The sequence below is a fragment of the Gekko japonicus genome, unplaced genomic scaffold (genome assembly GCF_001447785.1).
Source record: "Gekko japonicus isolate JY-2015 unplaced genomic scaffold, Gekko_japonicus_V1.1 scaffold713, whole genome shotgun sequence".
Lineage (NCBI taxonomy): Eukaryota > Metazoa > Chordata > Lepidosauria > Squamata > Gekkonidae > Gekko > Gekko japonicus.
Genome location: NW_015172026.1, coordinates 689,816 through 705,903, shown reverse-complemented (window position 1 = coordinate 705,903; position 16,088 = coordinate 689,816). Strand labels below are relative to the sequence as shown.

At 47.9% G+C, this 16,088-nt stretch overlaps 1 protein-coding gene across 1 annotated transcript in view; it reads right to left on the bottom strand.

Moving 5' to 3' along the window:
• ATL3 (atlastin GTPase 3) overlaps positions 1-16,088 on the bottom strand; it is a 46,884-nt gene that overhangs the window by 27,413 nt on the left and 3,383 nt on the right. Inside the window, exon 2 of the mRNA XM_015420571.1 lies at positions 6,315-6,541. Within this exon, the coding sequence (XP_015276057.1) occupies positions 6,315-6,521 (207 nt within the window). The 5' untranslated portion in view covers positions 6,522-6,541. The remainder of the gene's footprint in view (positions 1-6,314; positions 6,542-16,088) is intronic.

Below are 16,088 nucleotides of genomic sequence, written 5' to 3'. Positions count from 1 at the left end.
GTCCTGACAATGAACCAGTTCCTGTAGTAAGCATATCTCTAATAAAGCATCACTGCCAAAAATGTTGTGGAGAGTGTCTTAACTGGGGGGATCTGACAGCATTTCCATATAATAATAATAAAGTGCCATCAAGTCACAAATGGCTTACAGCAACCTGTCATAGGGTTCGCAAGTAAAGAGAGGAACAGAGGTCGTTTGCCATTTCTTCCTCAGTGTAGCAACCCTCATCTTCCTTGGTGGTCTCCCTCCCAAGTACTGACCATGGCCATTCCTACTTAGGTTCGAGGCTCTGACAAGGGAGGTCTAATCTGGGCTATCCAGGCTGTTAAGCATTTCTTTTTTTTCCCTTTTTTCTTTTTTAATTTTTATTAAGAAGAGTAAAACAACATAACATAATCAAACATGACAAGAGAACTAACCAGTACAGTAAGTGGTTAACCAAAGAAAAACTTAAAGACATCGCTATCCTTTAGCCTGTGAAGCTAAAGCCAACTTCACAAATGGTGATCGAGCTAATGTAACGTGTTCTACGAGCTTGAACAGAGATAAAATTAAAAACGTATCCAGGGGATATAGGCAGCCTTAGATGGAATTATGTCCTTCTCTGACATATATTGAAGCACAGAAAACCACACTGCAACAAATCGCTCATAAGCCTTTGTTGTATCTACTGATGTAGCTTGAGTGACCTGTGTCAGCTTCTCTAAAATAAATAGATCCCAAATTTTATCATGCCACGTTTGTATCAGGGGAGGAGAACTGACTTTAAGCATTTCTATAGCACCGTTCATTTCCCAACCATTATCTTGCTGTAACCCTTCCGACAGTCTTCCAAAGTAGGCCGATAGTCTTGTCCCTGTTCTGCAAGCGGAGATCTGAGAGGCTTGCCCAAGGCCACCAAATTAGCTTGCGAAAGAGGCATGAGTTGAATTGGGGAACTCCCAAAACACACCCCAGTCTCCTAACCACTATGCTGCACTGGTTCCCTATTACTGAATCACTGATAGAAACTCCCAGCGATCTCAAACATGCTGTAGAGCTTCACTTAGCCCACTGATCTGCACAAAAAAATCTCAGCACACAAATCAAACCGTTCCGAACAGAATCTTAAGAGGCTCCTTTGGACACTGAAAAAACATCAGATGCTTTTCCAGCTCCGTCAGCAGCCCTGTCATAAGACAGTCGGGACCTCAGCTGCTCCTCTAAGCTCCTGTAATGCCAAGGGCTCCTCCTACATCTATGGAAGCAGGCGTCTGTTTCTCACAAGACGCTTTAAAACAGATGGAACTTCAAAACTGAAGTGTAAAGCGTTGACAAAGGGCTGGACAGACGCCCAAACCAAAGCTGGCTTCTTCCATATTTGGTGGAAACATCCTATGGTTAAGAATATTTTGGAAAAAGAATTCATCTGCAAGTACACAGATGATTCATTAGGCTTTGCCTTATAACCCACTGAACCACAGTCTGTGTGCATTTCTGGATGAGTGAATTCAGAAACAAACGCCAGCAGCTGGTGTGGGATTTGTTAACAGCAAAGCAAAGGAAATCGATGGGAGTGATTGCAGACCTCCCGGCCAGGACAGAACTGATAACCAAAATCGGGAGGGGGGAGGGGACGACTGCAGAGATGGCAGAGTTTGTCGCATTTGAGAGACCATAAGCAGATAGGCTTTTTGAGAGTTCAGTCTCCCGTTCACTGACTTAGCAAACTTTCAATAAGAGTTTGATAGCAAGATTGTGCTGTTTTGTGTGTTTTACACTTTTATGTAAGCTGCCCTGAGCCTGCCTCGGCAGGGAGAGCAGGATATAAATCAAACGAATAAGTAAAATAAAATAAGGTCTTTTTCATGGTGATGGTACAGTAATGTTACAACCCAGGGTAGTAGCTTACAGATACGTTTTGCTAATAGAAGGAGTTACTGTTAGAGAATGGGCCCACACAACCCAGTCAAAACATTTAAAAAGGAAGTACTTCTTCACCCAAAGAGTAATTAACACGTGGAATTCACTGCTGCAGGAAGTGGTGGCAGCTACAAGCACAGACAGCTTCAAGAGGGGACTGGATAAACATCTGGAGCAGAGGTACATGAGTGGCTATTAGCCACAAGGTACAGAGGGAACACTCTGTCTGGGGCAAGTGATGCTCTGTCTTCTTGGTGCTTGGGGGGCAACAGTGGAAGGGCTTCTAGTGTCCCATCCCCACTGGTGGACCTCCTGATGGCACCTAGGTTTGGGCCACTGTGTGACACAGAGTATTGGACTGGATGGGTCAGTGGTCTGACGGCTTCTTCTCTTATATATTTATGTTTATTTATTTATTATTTTATGTTATTTCATTTATACCCCGCCCTCCCCGCACGCGGGCTCAGGGCGGCTTACACAGGCACAAAAGTGCGGTAAAAAATACAACAAGTTAAAACAATTAAGGCACAAGTGCAGTAAAAGTCAACAGTTAAAACAGATTAGGCAAAAATGCACATCTCACAGGATACATAAATGACTACAATACTTACTCCCTATTGCATATCCCAGTAGGGTCAAAAAAAGGGGGGGGATGCCATGGGCCACGATGTTTCAGCTGGCCAGTCAGCCCGACACGGTAGAACTGCTCTGCAGTCCCACGATGGTGGCAGTGGCGGCTCCTACTCAAAAGCCTGGCAGAAGAGCTCCGTCTTGCAGGCCTTGTGGAACTGTACCAAGTCCCGCAGGGCCCTGATTTCCTCCGGGAGCTCATTCCACCAGGTAGGAGCCGCCACCGAAAAGGACCTAGCCCTTGTGGCAGCAAGCCTGGCCTCCTTGGGGCCCGGGGTCACTAGACGGTGTTGTGACCCCAACTGAAGTGCTCTTTGGGGCCTGTGTGGGGAAAGGCAGTCCCTCAGGTATGGCGGACCATGGCTATGTAGGGCTTTAAAGGTAAGCACCAGCACTTTGAAGCGAATTCGGAACGCTATAGGCAGCCAGTGCAGCGCTTTCAGCACAGATTGGATGTGGTCCCATCTAGAGGCACCCACTACCAACCTGGCCACCACATTCTGCACCAGCTGCAGCCTCCAAATTTGCAACAAAGGCAGCCCCATGTAGAGAGCGTTACAGTAGTCTAACCTCGAGGTGACCGTCACATGGATCACTGTGGCCAGATCACCGCAGCTAAGGAAGGGGACCAACTGCCGCACCAGCCGTAGATGATAAAAGGTTGCTTTGGCAGTGGCCGCCACCTGGGCCTCCATCGTTAAGGTGGGGTCCAGGAGCACTCCCAAACTCCTAACTGCCGAAGCTGGCACCAAAGGTGCCCCATCAAAGGCCGGGAGCCCCAATCCCATACCACCCCGACCCAGGCACAGGACCAACATCTTCGCCAAGTTCATTTTCAGCCGGCTCAGCTTGAGCCACCCAGCCACAGCCTGTAAAGCCCGGTGAAGATCTTCTGGGTCGGAATCCGACTGGCCGCCCAACATCAGATAGAGCTGGGTGTCATCGGCATATTGATGACACCCAAGCCCATACCTCCGGACAATCTGGGCGAGGGGGCACATGTATATGTTAAATAGCATGGGGGAGAGTACTGCCCCCTGGGGCACTCCGCATTCAAGCAGATGCCTCCGGGACTGCTGCTCCCCTAGCCCAACCCTCTGTTCCCAACCTTGGAGAAAAGAGACAAGCCATTGAAGGGCGAGCCCCTGAATCCCCGCGTCGGCAGGCAGTGGGCCAGCAGCTGGTGGTTGACCGTATCAAATGCGGCCGACAGATCTAACAACAGCAGCGCCGCCACACCACCTCGATCCAGATGTCTACGGTGGTCGTCAGTAAGGGCAACCAGCACTGTCTCCGTCCCATGCCCCGGGCGAAAGCTAGACTGGAATGGATCAAGGACGGAAGCATGATCTAGAAATCCCTGTAACTGCGTCGCCACCGCCCTCTCAATCAGTTTGCCCGAATAGGGCAAATTGGACACCGGCCGATAGCTGGCCAATTCAGTCGGGTCCAGAGTTGGCCTTTTCAGGAGAGGGCGGACCATCGCTTCCTTGAGTGCCCCGGGGAACCGGCCCTCCGAAAGGGACTTGTTGATAATCTCCCTCAAGGCACCTCGAAACCCCTTGTGGCCCGCCCTAATAAGCCAGGAGGGGCACGGATCAAGGCTGCAAGTGGTTGGGCGCACAGATACAAGCACTCTATCAACTTCCTCCAGGCTGAGCCGGTCAAAGCCTTCCAAACCCGGCGAAGCCGTGCAAGGGGCCTCAAGTTCACTTACTGTATCAACTGTGGCGGGGAGATCACGGCGGAGCGACAAGACTTTATCCGCGAAATAGCTCGCAAAAAGCCTCGCGGCCAATATCCAATTCCCATTTGCATTCATAGCGTTCCACATATATTATCACAGCAATTTTCACAAGCGATCCATCAAGCAGGCCAGCATGATCACTATGAATAGGCAGGTTGTGAAAAGGAGAGAAGGGCGGGATGAGCCAATGCTGGGTTCCCATGGCCCTTTCTTATATGCCCAGGGTAATGCCCATCGCCACTTTGATGTCGGGAAGGAATCTTCCTCCAGGCCAGATTGGTGCAGGGGTCCTGGAGATTTTTTTGCTCTCCTCTGGAGAGCATAGAACAGGAGTCATTTTTTTTTTGGGGGGGGGGGCTGTGAATTTCTGGCATTGTGCAAATGGTTGGATTAGATGACCCTTGGGATCCCCTTCCACCTCTATGTTTCTTATGATCTGTAGGTAGGAAACTGAGGTGGACCGAAGGCAGCTTGCTTAAGGACAGCGAAGTCTTGCCAGAGACAAGACTGGAACCGGCACCCTCCCAGGTCACCACTTGGCCACTCTGCTTACACCAGCCCCCCGCCCCCCCCCCCCCCCCCCCCCCCCTTATTTTTTCTCATCCATTTTTTAATCTTTTAAAAACAGTACCAAGGATGTTCGTTCCTTACATTTCTTCCCAGACAATGTAACACCTCACAAAGGACACGTCCGATTCTTCCCGTCAGGGGAAAACCAAACTCATCTTCAGCCTACAAGTGACAGCACTGAAACGGGGGTTTTAGCTTTGAGGGAGAAATTGACTTTTCATATTAGATTAGCTGGGAATCAATCCAAACCGGAGAGCTTGTATAAAACTCGGGAGCCCTTTCCTCAACTGTGTCCAACTCTGTCCTGATATGCTTCTCTTCCATCACAAGAAACCCTGCTCTTTTGGCTCAGACATATTTTAAACTGAATTTTGGTCAATTATATGCAACTATTAATCAGTAGTACTGACCAGGGTGGCTGCAACTTGACAGTACTTTCCACCACCATCCAACATATTTAGTGACAGTCTACATTGCTTTCCATTTTTAAATATACCCACACACAGCTTCCCCAATTTATAACGTCAAAAAACAGTTCATGACAGTCAAATGAAGAGAATAAAATAAGAAAATTGAGCTAAGAAGAATACCCTGTTGCCAGTCAAGGATTGTGCAAAGCGTTGGGACTAGACTAGAGGTGTCAAATTCATTTGTTACAAGAGCTGGATTTGACATAAATGTCCCTTTGTTGGGCCAGGCCGTGTGTGCCATAAAATATAATGCCAGGTACTGCGGTGGCTCAAGTGGTTAAGACGCTGAACTGCAGGCTGTGGAAGGTCAGTAGTTCAGCAGTTCAAGACCCTGGTGCCGCAAGACAGGGTGAGCTCCTGTCTCTAGTTCCAGCTCCTGCCAACCTAGCAGTTCGAAAGCAAGACATTGCAAGTAGATAAATAGGTACCACTTCGGTGGGAAGGTAACAGCGTTCCGTGCGCCTTGGTGTTTAGTCATGCCGGCCACATGACCACGGAAACGTCTTCAGACAGCACTGGCTCTTCGGCTTTGAAACGGAGATGAGCACCGCAACCCTAGAGTCGGATTCGACTGGCTTTCGAGCAAGGGAACCTTTACCTTTACCTTACTGGAGATATAAACTTTATAAAGGACACAGGCAAATTTAATTAACGAAATTATTTTTTACTCAAAATACAAACATGCTTAAAACATTTATAGTATTTCCTTACAGTATCTCCCTGATGCCCACTTCCCCAATGCCTGTTATGCATTAGCACTAGGACAGTATACAGGGACATAACGCATAGCCTCTGTCATCTGGGAACAAAGGTAATCAGTTGCTTGTGGGCTGGATAAGAGCCCCAGATGGGCTGGTTCCGGCCTGTGGGCCTTATGTTTGACACCCCTAAACCAGACAATCCTTGGTATCCCTTCCAGCTCTATGCTTCTGTGTTTCTTTTCCAAATCATGGTCCACTCAGACCCAGCCTAGGGCTAGTGGGGAAAGGCCTCACCTGCATGTACATGTAGCGCAGCAGGAAATCCAAGAGGAAGGACTTGCCCTTGCGGAAGGCCCCGGCCACCGACACCACCACCACGTCCAGGTCACGTATGGCATCCTGCAGCAGGACTTGACTCAGCGCCTTCTCGTCCAGTTCGAAGGAGTGCTCTTCCTTGTGCACGAGCACAATCTGCACTGGGCCTGGCCTTCCTTGCGCCATGGCATCTCCCCCGGCGTGAGCTAAGTGACAGAAAGGGGCGGGAGGAGTGAGCGCATGTCAACAGCCAGGCCGACAAAGCTGACCTGCCTCACAATGAAGCGTCCAGGAGCCGAAACAGAGAGGTCGCTGCAGTCTGCATTCAAAGTTTGCAAGGTGCGACAGGGTGCCTCGCCAAATAACTCTCCATACATTTCAAGTTTCCCGCAAATCTCTGTGTTTCTCAGGGGGGGGGGGGAGGTTTTTTCCTAGGGTTTCAAAATTTCCCGCAATTTTATATGGTAAATCAGGGGTCCCCAACTTTTATGAGCCTGGTAGCACTTTTGGGGGGGAAATTGTATTTTTTTGTATTTTTTAAGTGTGTGTGTGTGTGCGCGCGTACACACACACACCTGGAAGTCATGGTGACCTCTGGTGACTGACCCCTACTGGGGGCCTGGAGGATATTTAGAGAGGTGGCTGAGTAAAGCCTGCCCCCGCCTCCCACCTCTAGTATTCCCAGGGGGTCTCCCATCCAAGTACTTGGCAGAGTCAACCCTGCTTAGCTTCCGAGATCTAACGAAATCGGGCTTGCCTGGCTATCCAGGTCACGGCACCTTTGGCATTCTGACAGAGTGGTGGGTGCAGCCACAAAATGGCTTCCACAAAACAATTGCCACAGGAGGCAAAGCCAGCCACAAAATGGCTGACCTTCAGTCACACAGTGAAGATCCTTATGCTGTGCTGGCAGCTGCTGCCATTTTTGAAAACCTGCACAGCCAATCAAGTCTCTCCAATGGCCAATCAGAAGCCTTGCTAGGAAAAAGACCGCCTACCTCTCCTTTCTAAAAACACTTGGTGGGTGGCCATGACAGCCACAGGCACCGTGTTGGGGACCCCTGTGCTAAGTTGTCAGTAATGCGTTTTATTCTGCTAAAACAGGAAAATTAGAGGTGGCGTCCTAAGGATGGTTTTCTGGGAGTTAAGCCCAAATCAGTAACATGGGACTGACTTCCAAGTAGACCTGCTTAGGATGGCTCGCTGGGTCAGTTAATAATGAAATTATTGCATCTATTCGAAGGTTTCCCAAAATATCTGCAGGGTTCTCCCCCAGCGGAAAAAGAAGCTTTTGCTCTACAGCTGCAAGAGTTCCAGAAATTCTGCATCTCTAGGCACCATACACATACCACATTACTACCTCACAGCTAAAAGACATACATCTGACAATTAAGAATCACCCTGGCAGTCATGCTTCACTACATCTTCCCAATTATAGCCCAACCCTCTAACCATTATATCACAGCAGCTCTGCATTCCTCCCTTCGGCCTTCTGCTATTCCCATTCAACCTTGCCCTTCCCAAAAAGGCCAGCAGTGGAACTCTTTCATTCCACCCAATCCGTATCTTACAACACTCCCTTTATGGGATGCAGAATGCTTCTGTTGCAAGACACCTTCAGGCAGCGGTCCTAGCACAGTCTTTCCCAACCTGTGGGTCAAGACCCAAAAGTCCTTTGCAAAGTGGGTTGCAGTCTCCATCCCTGGCCTTTCCATTTCTCCCTTTTGTATTTTAAAAAGCAAGGCCTGACCCTGGAAATGGGATCTTCCACATCATACATCCGTTGGTATTTGTTTCTTCTACGTGTTCATCAAGCAAAACGTGAATCTCAGGGGGGTTTAGAGGGAGTAATAGAGAGAAAGGCTGGAATGCAACCTCCATATGCAAAGGCTGTATGTGTCGGAATGCCACTTGCTAGGGGTTCATAGTGGGGACAGCTCCACCCATCTGTGAGATGTTCCTTAGAAACATCTGGTTCGTCACGGTAGAAAATGGAAGCCTGAACTAGGTGGCTGCCAAGGTCATCATTTGCCTAGGGCACCCAAAAACCTTGAGCCAGCTCCGGATTGGGTCACCATAACAAATAAATGCGTACTGGTAGGTCAACCGTAGCAAAAAGGTTGGTAACTGCTGTACCCAGTACACTGTCAGCCCAAGAGCATGTCCTTCCCAATCTCCTACAAGCTTCATCAGTTTCACATACTTTAGGAAGAGCAGTTCACTGGCACAGCGGTACAAGAGAGGGTGGCAGCCAGGAATTGAGTCATTTTCCCTGGGCCTTTGGGGGTTTTTTTGTGTCTTGTGTTTTTATTTTTTTGCCATGGCCACCGTCAAAAATGTAGGATAAGGCACACCTGATCTGGAAACCTCCATTGTTAATTAGAGTTGTTATAATTACATTAGGCGGTGTTCATTGCATTTTGAACCCCTGAGGCTGCTTAAAATTAATTACCCAATTAATACAATTATTATATTATTACACGTTAGGTTACTGTAATGAACTATGCAAAAATCTGGCAGCAAGAAGGCCAACTGGGGCAGGTATTCTGCCAGTCTGGAAAGATCTCTGTGGGCTGCCTATAACCTGCAGGGCTTGATTCAAAGCACTAAATCTTACTCTTTAAAGACCCAAATGGCCTAGGAGGAGGGCATTTGAAGGGCCACCTATTCCTGTATCAACCCACCTGCTGGTTAAGGCCAGGATCAGATACACTGCTGTGTGTGCTGTTAAGATGGGTGGTAACCAAAGATAGGGCCTTCTCTGTGGTGGCCCCTTGATTACAGAATGCAATCCGACACCTGATTTGTTAACTTTTATGCACCAGGTAGAAGCCATATTATTATTCCAGGCATTACAAGACAGCTAAATTGAGGCTCTTGTTTCTTTTCCACTAACACTTTTCTGGCTGGAAAACCAACTTCCGAAAACCTAGAGGGATTGTCTGAGCAGAAGGCCTCTTCTGTGCCAAGGGAATCAAAGCCAATTTTGAAAATGGAACCCCATACACAAATTAGGTACAGAATACAGTGCCTCTGCCCATGTGCCGAGTGACTTTCTTCCACTGGATTTTTTAAAAGCAGCTTCTCAAGGTTAAACAATCTCCTAGCACTGTCTGTTTTTGTTAAAACTTACCATACCAAAAAAGGCAAGGAAATAACCAGGACAGTACAGAACACACAGCATTTCTTTTGGCTTTCCTCTCTAGCCAGACAGTATTTTGAATGCAGTCTACTGATATAGTATCTTGTTCATAACCCTATGGGCAGGTGGGGCTGTGGTTCAGAAGTAGCCCATCTGCTTGACATGCAGGAAGTTCCATGTTCAATCCCTGGCACTTCTAGTTAAAAGGCTCAAGTAATAGGTAATGGTAAAGACTTCTGCCTGAGAGCCACTGCGTGTCAGAAGAGAAGATCCTGAGCTTGATAGACCAATGCTCTGACTCAGTAGAAGGAAGGAAATCTTCACATGTGGGCACGCACACACACTACCCCAGAGATAAACTCTGGCAATCCTGAGCAAGTAAATGAAAGTCCACACATAGCATCTTCTCTCCATCCTTCCACACACCCCAAGGGTCAACCCTCAATGGTTCTTGGAGTCTGAGAGACCTCTCCCTTCTCCACAATGCCAAGTTGAAAACGGTCTGGGAGGGCAGACTTTCCAAGATTTTGTGGGCCAGCCAGGGAGCCACACTGGCATGCTGGACCCACAACTAGAGCATAGGGACTTCCAGGGAAACCCCAGCTTCTTCCTCTCGGTTTTCATGGGCTTTCAAACCAAGAAAAGCGAGAGACTAAAAACACAGCATCCCCCATTTGGAAGAGAAACCGTATTTAAGAAATCACAACCCTGTCTCCATGGCAACAGCAACCGCAGGGCTCGCTAGGCCGAGTTCCAAGAAGGGACCACTGCCCAGAATCCTTTGCAGTCTCCCAATCAATTTAGCATCATTTTTGGAATTTGTGTTCTGTTTTTCAGAACTGCCAACTTTTCTACATCCGCTTTCCCCACCACCCCCAAAATACTATGGGTTCTATGACATTAACAAAAAACATGCATAGCAGGTGCCAATTCAGCCAATGCTGCTTTCCTCAGCATGGGTGCGCGATATGGCGAGGAGGCTTTGCTTGTTGGAATCGTGCTCGTCATGAAGGAGTTAAAAGCAACAGCAGCCCTGCCAGAGGTAGCTAAGAGGAAGCAACAACCCTATTTAAGTCTGGAAAGAAAGGATGGGAGGGGCTGGTATTTTTATTTCCCAACTTTTAAAAAATAAATGTTACCTTTTGTTCAGAGTTCATTTTGGGGGGCACTTGTCAAAGGCTGTGACCAAAACAGGACTTGTCAACTGAGTCACCCTCTTTTATCAACCAGCAAAAAAGAAAAAAGAAAAATTGCCTTAAATATAACTGCATCCAAATGCAAAATATGGAAGTGAATTCTAAAGCAGGCAGAAACTAATTGTTTAAAATTGGATCCGCTACTTTTGCTATGGCCGAAGACACTTTTATTCATGATCGCATGTCATTAGCTCTTCTGCCTACCAGCAGTTTGAAATTTTGATTTTATCTAGCAGTTTTAATGTATTTTTATTGTATGTTATCCTTACTTATGTTGTAAGCTGCCTGGAGTTCCCATAAAGTAGAAAGGCAGCTAATAAATACTTTAAATAAATAAATAAATATAACTTCACAAGCAAGCGAATGCAAAATCTTTTGGTGTTCGTCACAGATGGATCTATACAGCCTTATTTAAAACATACACAGAAATTTAGCTAAAAACAAACAGTAAGAAAACTGCAGATCTTTGTTAAGTTAATTTTCAGCTTGACTGGAGGTAGGCTGAGAGGGTGTTGCCACAAACAGGGTACCTTTATGAGGTACTGGGATGCGCAATTCTTCAGAGAGAGCATCCAGATCTCCCTCACTGATAGCCGTGTTGGACATGCCCACATGTGACCTTGCTAGAGTTAAAACATACACAGAAATTTAGCTAAAAACAAACAGTAAGAAAACTGCAGATCTTTGTTAAGTTTATGTTCAGCTTGACTGGAGGTAGGCTGAGAGGGTGTTGCCACAAACATGGTACCCTTATGAGGTACTGTGATGCGCAATTCCTCAGTGAGAGAGCATCCAGATATCCCTCACTGATAGCCGTGTTGGACACGCCCACAGATGTTCTGATTCGTGACCTTGCTAGAAGGTGATAATTCAGGTCAGGCTGTACAGGCCTTCCTCGCAATCCACATGGCCACATTCAGCCATGCGCTCAGTCACACTTGCACAGCAAAGACGTCTGTCTTCCATATATTTCTTCTGCCTTTAGACTCAAGGAGATGTCCGTAATTCTCTCCTCCTCCGGTATGAGGTGGGTTAGGCTGAGAGAAAATGACTGGCCCAAGGCCCTTCAACCAGTCCTGGACCCACAATCCACAACAGACTCCCGTAAAAAAAAAAAAGTGTCTATTTTGAAGAGGCTGTTGATGTTCCCTAGATTTATCATCCCCCCCAAAAAAAATAACCAACCATAAAAATAATACTTTGTTCTGTCTTTACTACAGAAGGAATAGTAAACTCGGTTTTATCAGTCCCAAAAACATACAGTTTGACACCAATATGTGCACCCTACAAAAATATGAAAAAAGATCCACCATCTTGAAAATGATGGCTATCAGAAAAATGGCTGCAATTAATATAATAGTGTATTTGGCTTTATCGACCTCAAAAACATCTATTCTGAGACCGAGATTTATTTTTTATTTATTTGATTGACTTGATTCCCCACCCTCTCCGCCAATGAACATCCTACATGAATTTTAAATACTGAAATAACTGCATCTGCCATCTTGGAAAATGGTGACTACAGGAAAAAACACCCCAACATTGGAATGTCTACCCAAGAAACTTTTAAAGCAATAGTGTCCTAAAACACGCACAAACTATACGACTCTCTAGCAGTAGAAAAGAGCAAGAGGCCAGTAGTACCTTTAAAAACTAACAACATTTGTGGCAGGTAACAGCCATATCACCTGGGATGATAGTCAGTGCCTCCGCAGGTCTTCCGAGAGCCCGTGTGGTATAGTGATTAAGAGCGGCGGGACTCTAATCAGGAGAACTGGGTTTGATTCCCCACTCCTCTGCATGAAGCCAGGTGGGTGACCTTGTGTTAGTCACAGTTTGCTCAGAGCTCTCTCAGCCCCACCTACCGCATAGGGTGTCTGTTGTGGGGAGAGGAAGGGAAGGTGATTGTAAACCACTCTGAGAGTCCTTTGGGAATGAAAAGTGGGGTATAAAACCCAACTCTTCTTCATCTTCTTCTCCTCTGGCCTTTTTTCCTGGAGAAGGCAGGAATCGAACCTGGGACCTTCTCTATGCAAAACAAGTGCTCTGCCCCTGAAACACAGCCCAGGATCATTTATAAAACAATAAAACAGCATTTATTTATTTATTTCCTTCGATTTATATACCGCTCACCCCCTAAGGGCTCTGAGTGGTTTACATTATACATTTTGATACAATCCTACCTAAGGCCACACACACATACAATGGGGGAAGTGACTAACCTAACAGGCACCCTGAAGCGGAGACTATCGTTGTTTTGTGGTCTTTCTGCGGGCGGTCTTTTTCCAGTCCGGCAAAGACGTCTTCCTGGCGCAGGTCTTTCTTCGGTCGTCGCGACTCCTCCCAGGCCTGGGCCAAGCACATGTCAGTGCGTGCTCCCGCAGCCGGCCTCTGTCCAATCGGCTCCGGCCTACCGCATCGCCCTGCCTCTACGCTCCGCCAGCCCAGCCTCCGCTCTCTCACTCGACTCGCCAACTGCCGCCATGTTCTCCGCCATCGCCGCTCCGCTGCTCACGCCACCACCACGCCACGAAGGACGGGTGCCCCCCCCCGCTCTAAGAGCAGGTACCCATTTGTCTACTTGCCCTTTAACGGGCTTTCGAGCCGCTGGGTGGGCGGGAGCTGGGACATAGGGCTGGGAGCTCACTCCGGCCACGGTGGGGCTCGAACAGCCGAAGCTGTTCGGCCAGATGGAAATGCAGGCTTCATTTACTGCCTGCGCCACCGCTCCCTCCCTAGTGTTGTCATTTGGCATCTGAAACCACTCCACTCTCCAAGATATAAGGACAGATGGACTCGCATTCCACCTGCATCTGAAGAAGTGAGCAGTGACTCACGAAAGCTCCTACCCCGCCAACAAATGTTGTTAGTCTTTAAGGTGCTACTGGACTCTTGCTCTTTTCTGCCACAGACAGACTAACATGGCTACCCATCTGTACATATTTTGTGTGTGTGTGGGGGGGGGTGTATTGTGGGTCCAGGACTCAAGGTGCCTTGTGGCTGAGTAGGGATCAAAACCCAGCTCTCCCACCAGGCCCTTTTCCTCCCACTGCACCAGCCTTTCCCAGCCTGCTTGTTCTTCACCGTCCTTCACCACAAGGCCAAAGAAAGTCTGTCAGCAAGACACCCAGTTCCTCTCTTATCTCTTCATCTCAACTGGCCAGCTGAAGTAACATCACTTCACAACCTCTGTTTCTCCTGCCTGGGTAACTCAATACTCCAGCGACCAGAGAGGAAAGCAAAACACACCTGAGTTCGGAATGAAAACCATCCCACGGGACTAGAACCTACGAAGTTATGCTTAACCATGCCGTCTTCCACTGTGACAGCTTTGCTCATCCCAGCTGAGTCTCCTGAAGGTGCTACTTTGCAAATCAGTAAAATGGGCAACTGACTTGGTCACGTGCAGGGGTCATTTCGTAGAAAAAGGGGTGCAGGAGCTCATTAGCATGACTCATTAGCATAACTTATTTACATGTGCCACACACCCCTGACATCACCGGAAGTGTGTCAGAAGGCAACACCCACTGCAACTTACCTGGCTGCTTCTTGCTCTGAGGGCTGCTGAGAGCAGGGGGCGGGGCTTCTTGCATGTGCCCGCCCCCTGGCCTCTTTACTGCCTGAGCTCCGGAAATGACCCCTGGTCACGTGCATTCCCTGTGGTGCCCCCCCTCCCACCCCTTGTGGAACAGCCTGCCTGAGGAGATCAGGAAGCCCCCCCACTTTATAATTCTGCAGAATGAAATGTTTGGGGAGGGGGACTATTTTATAAAGAAGAAGAAGAGATTAAATTTATACCCAGCCCTTCCCTACCCGAAGGAGTCTCAGACCGGCTTACAATTTCCATTCCCTTCCCCTCCCCACAACAGACACCCTGTGAGGTACGTGGGGCTGACAGAGCTCTTTTGAGAACTGCTCCTGAGAGAACAGCTCTGAAAGAACTTGTGACTGGCCCAACGTCACACCAGCAGCTGCATGTGGAGGAGTGGAGAATCAAACCCGGTTCTCTCAGATTAGAGTCCATGCTCCTAGAGCCAGTTTGGTATAGTGGTTAAATGTGCGGACTCTAATCTGGGAGAACCGGGTTTGATTCCCCACTCCTCCACTTGCACCTGCTGATGTGACCTTGGGTGAGTCACAAGCTCTGGCACAGCTGTTCCTGAAAGGGCAGTTTGTGTCAGAGTTCTCTCAGTCCCACCCACCTCACAGGGTGTCTGTTGTGGGGAGGGGAAGGGAAAGGAGTTTGTAAGCCGCTCTGAGACACCTTTGGGTAGTGAAGGGTGGGGTATAAATCCAATCTCTTCTTCTTCTAACCACTACACCAAAATGGCTTGGAACTATAGTAGAACAGAACAGGACCGGGGTAGCCCAAGTTAGCCCGATCTCATCAGATCTCGGAAGCAAAGCAAGGTTGGCCCTGGTCAGTATTTGGATGGAAGACCATCAAGGAAGTCCATGGTTGCTGTGCAGAGGCAGACAATGGCAAACCACCTATGACTAACTCTTGCCTTGAAAACCCTATGGGGGTTTCCATAAGTCAGTTATGACTTGACGGGGGGGGGGGATTGTATGTGGTATTTTGCTTTTATGGCACTCCCTTCTACCTTTGCAGCTCCACCTTCTGCACTGTCTACAATCTACCTGGCCTTCGACAACTTGCCGTTCACATTGTTTTCTAATTCTGTAATCTTAGATATATTGCAATGTCCATTGTTTGTCTTATGGGGCCCGATCGCATCACTTCATATTCCGTAAACTCCCTTGAGTCTCAGCAGGTGGGGGGGGGCTATAAATAAAGCAAATAAATAAACCATGCCCAACAATGAAGCAAGTTGATTCATTTGAAATGTGACATCGGAGGAGAGTTTTACGGATACCGTGGACCACCAAAAAGACAAATAAGTAGGTTTTGGATCAAATCAAGCCTGGACTCTCTCTGGAAGCTAAAATGCCTACACTGAGGCTGCTGTACTTTGGTCACATGATGAGAAGACCGGAGTCACTGGAAAAGACAATGATGCCAGGAATATGTGAAGGCAGCAGGAAAAGAGGAAGACCCAACAGGATATGGGTTGACTCAAACAAGGAAGCGACAAAGGCCCTCCACTCGCAAGACCTGAGCAAAGCTGATTGAAGATAGGACATTCTGGAGGCCATCAGCTCATAGGGTTGCCATAGATCTGAAGCGACTTGAAGGCACCTCACAAACACAGATCAGAGGTGCTGGGGGTTATGCCTGCTTGGAAATCATGCTTTCCGCCTAGGAGCAGTGTTCCCTCTAAGCTGGTGTGAGCTAGCTCACAGTTTTTTAGCCTCCGGCTCACGGATTATTATCTTAGCTCAGGAAGGATGGCTCCAGAGCAAACTAAAAATCGCTCGCTCACAACTTTAATGCCGGCAGCTCACAAAGTAGCA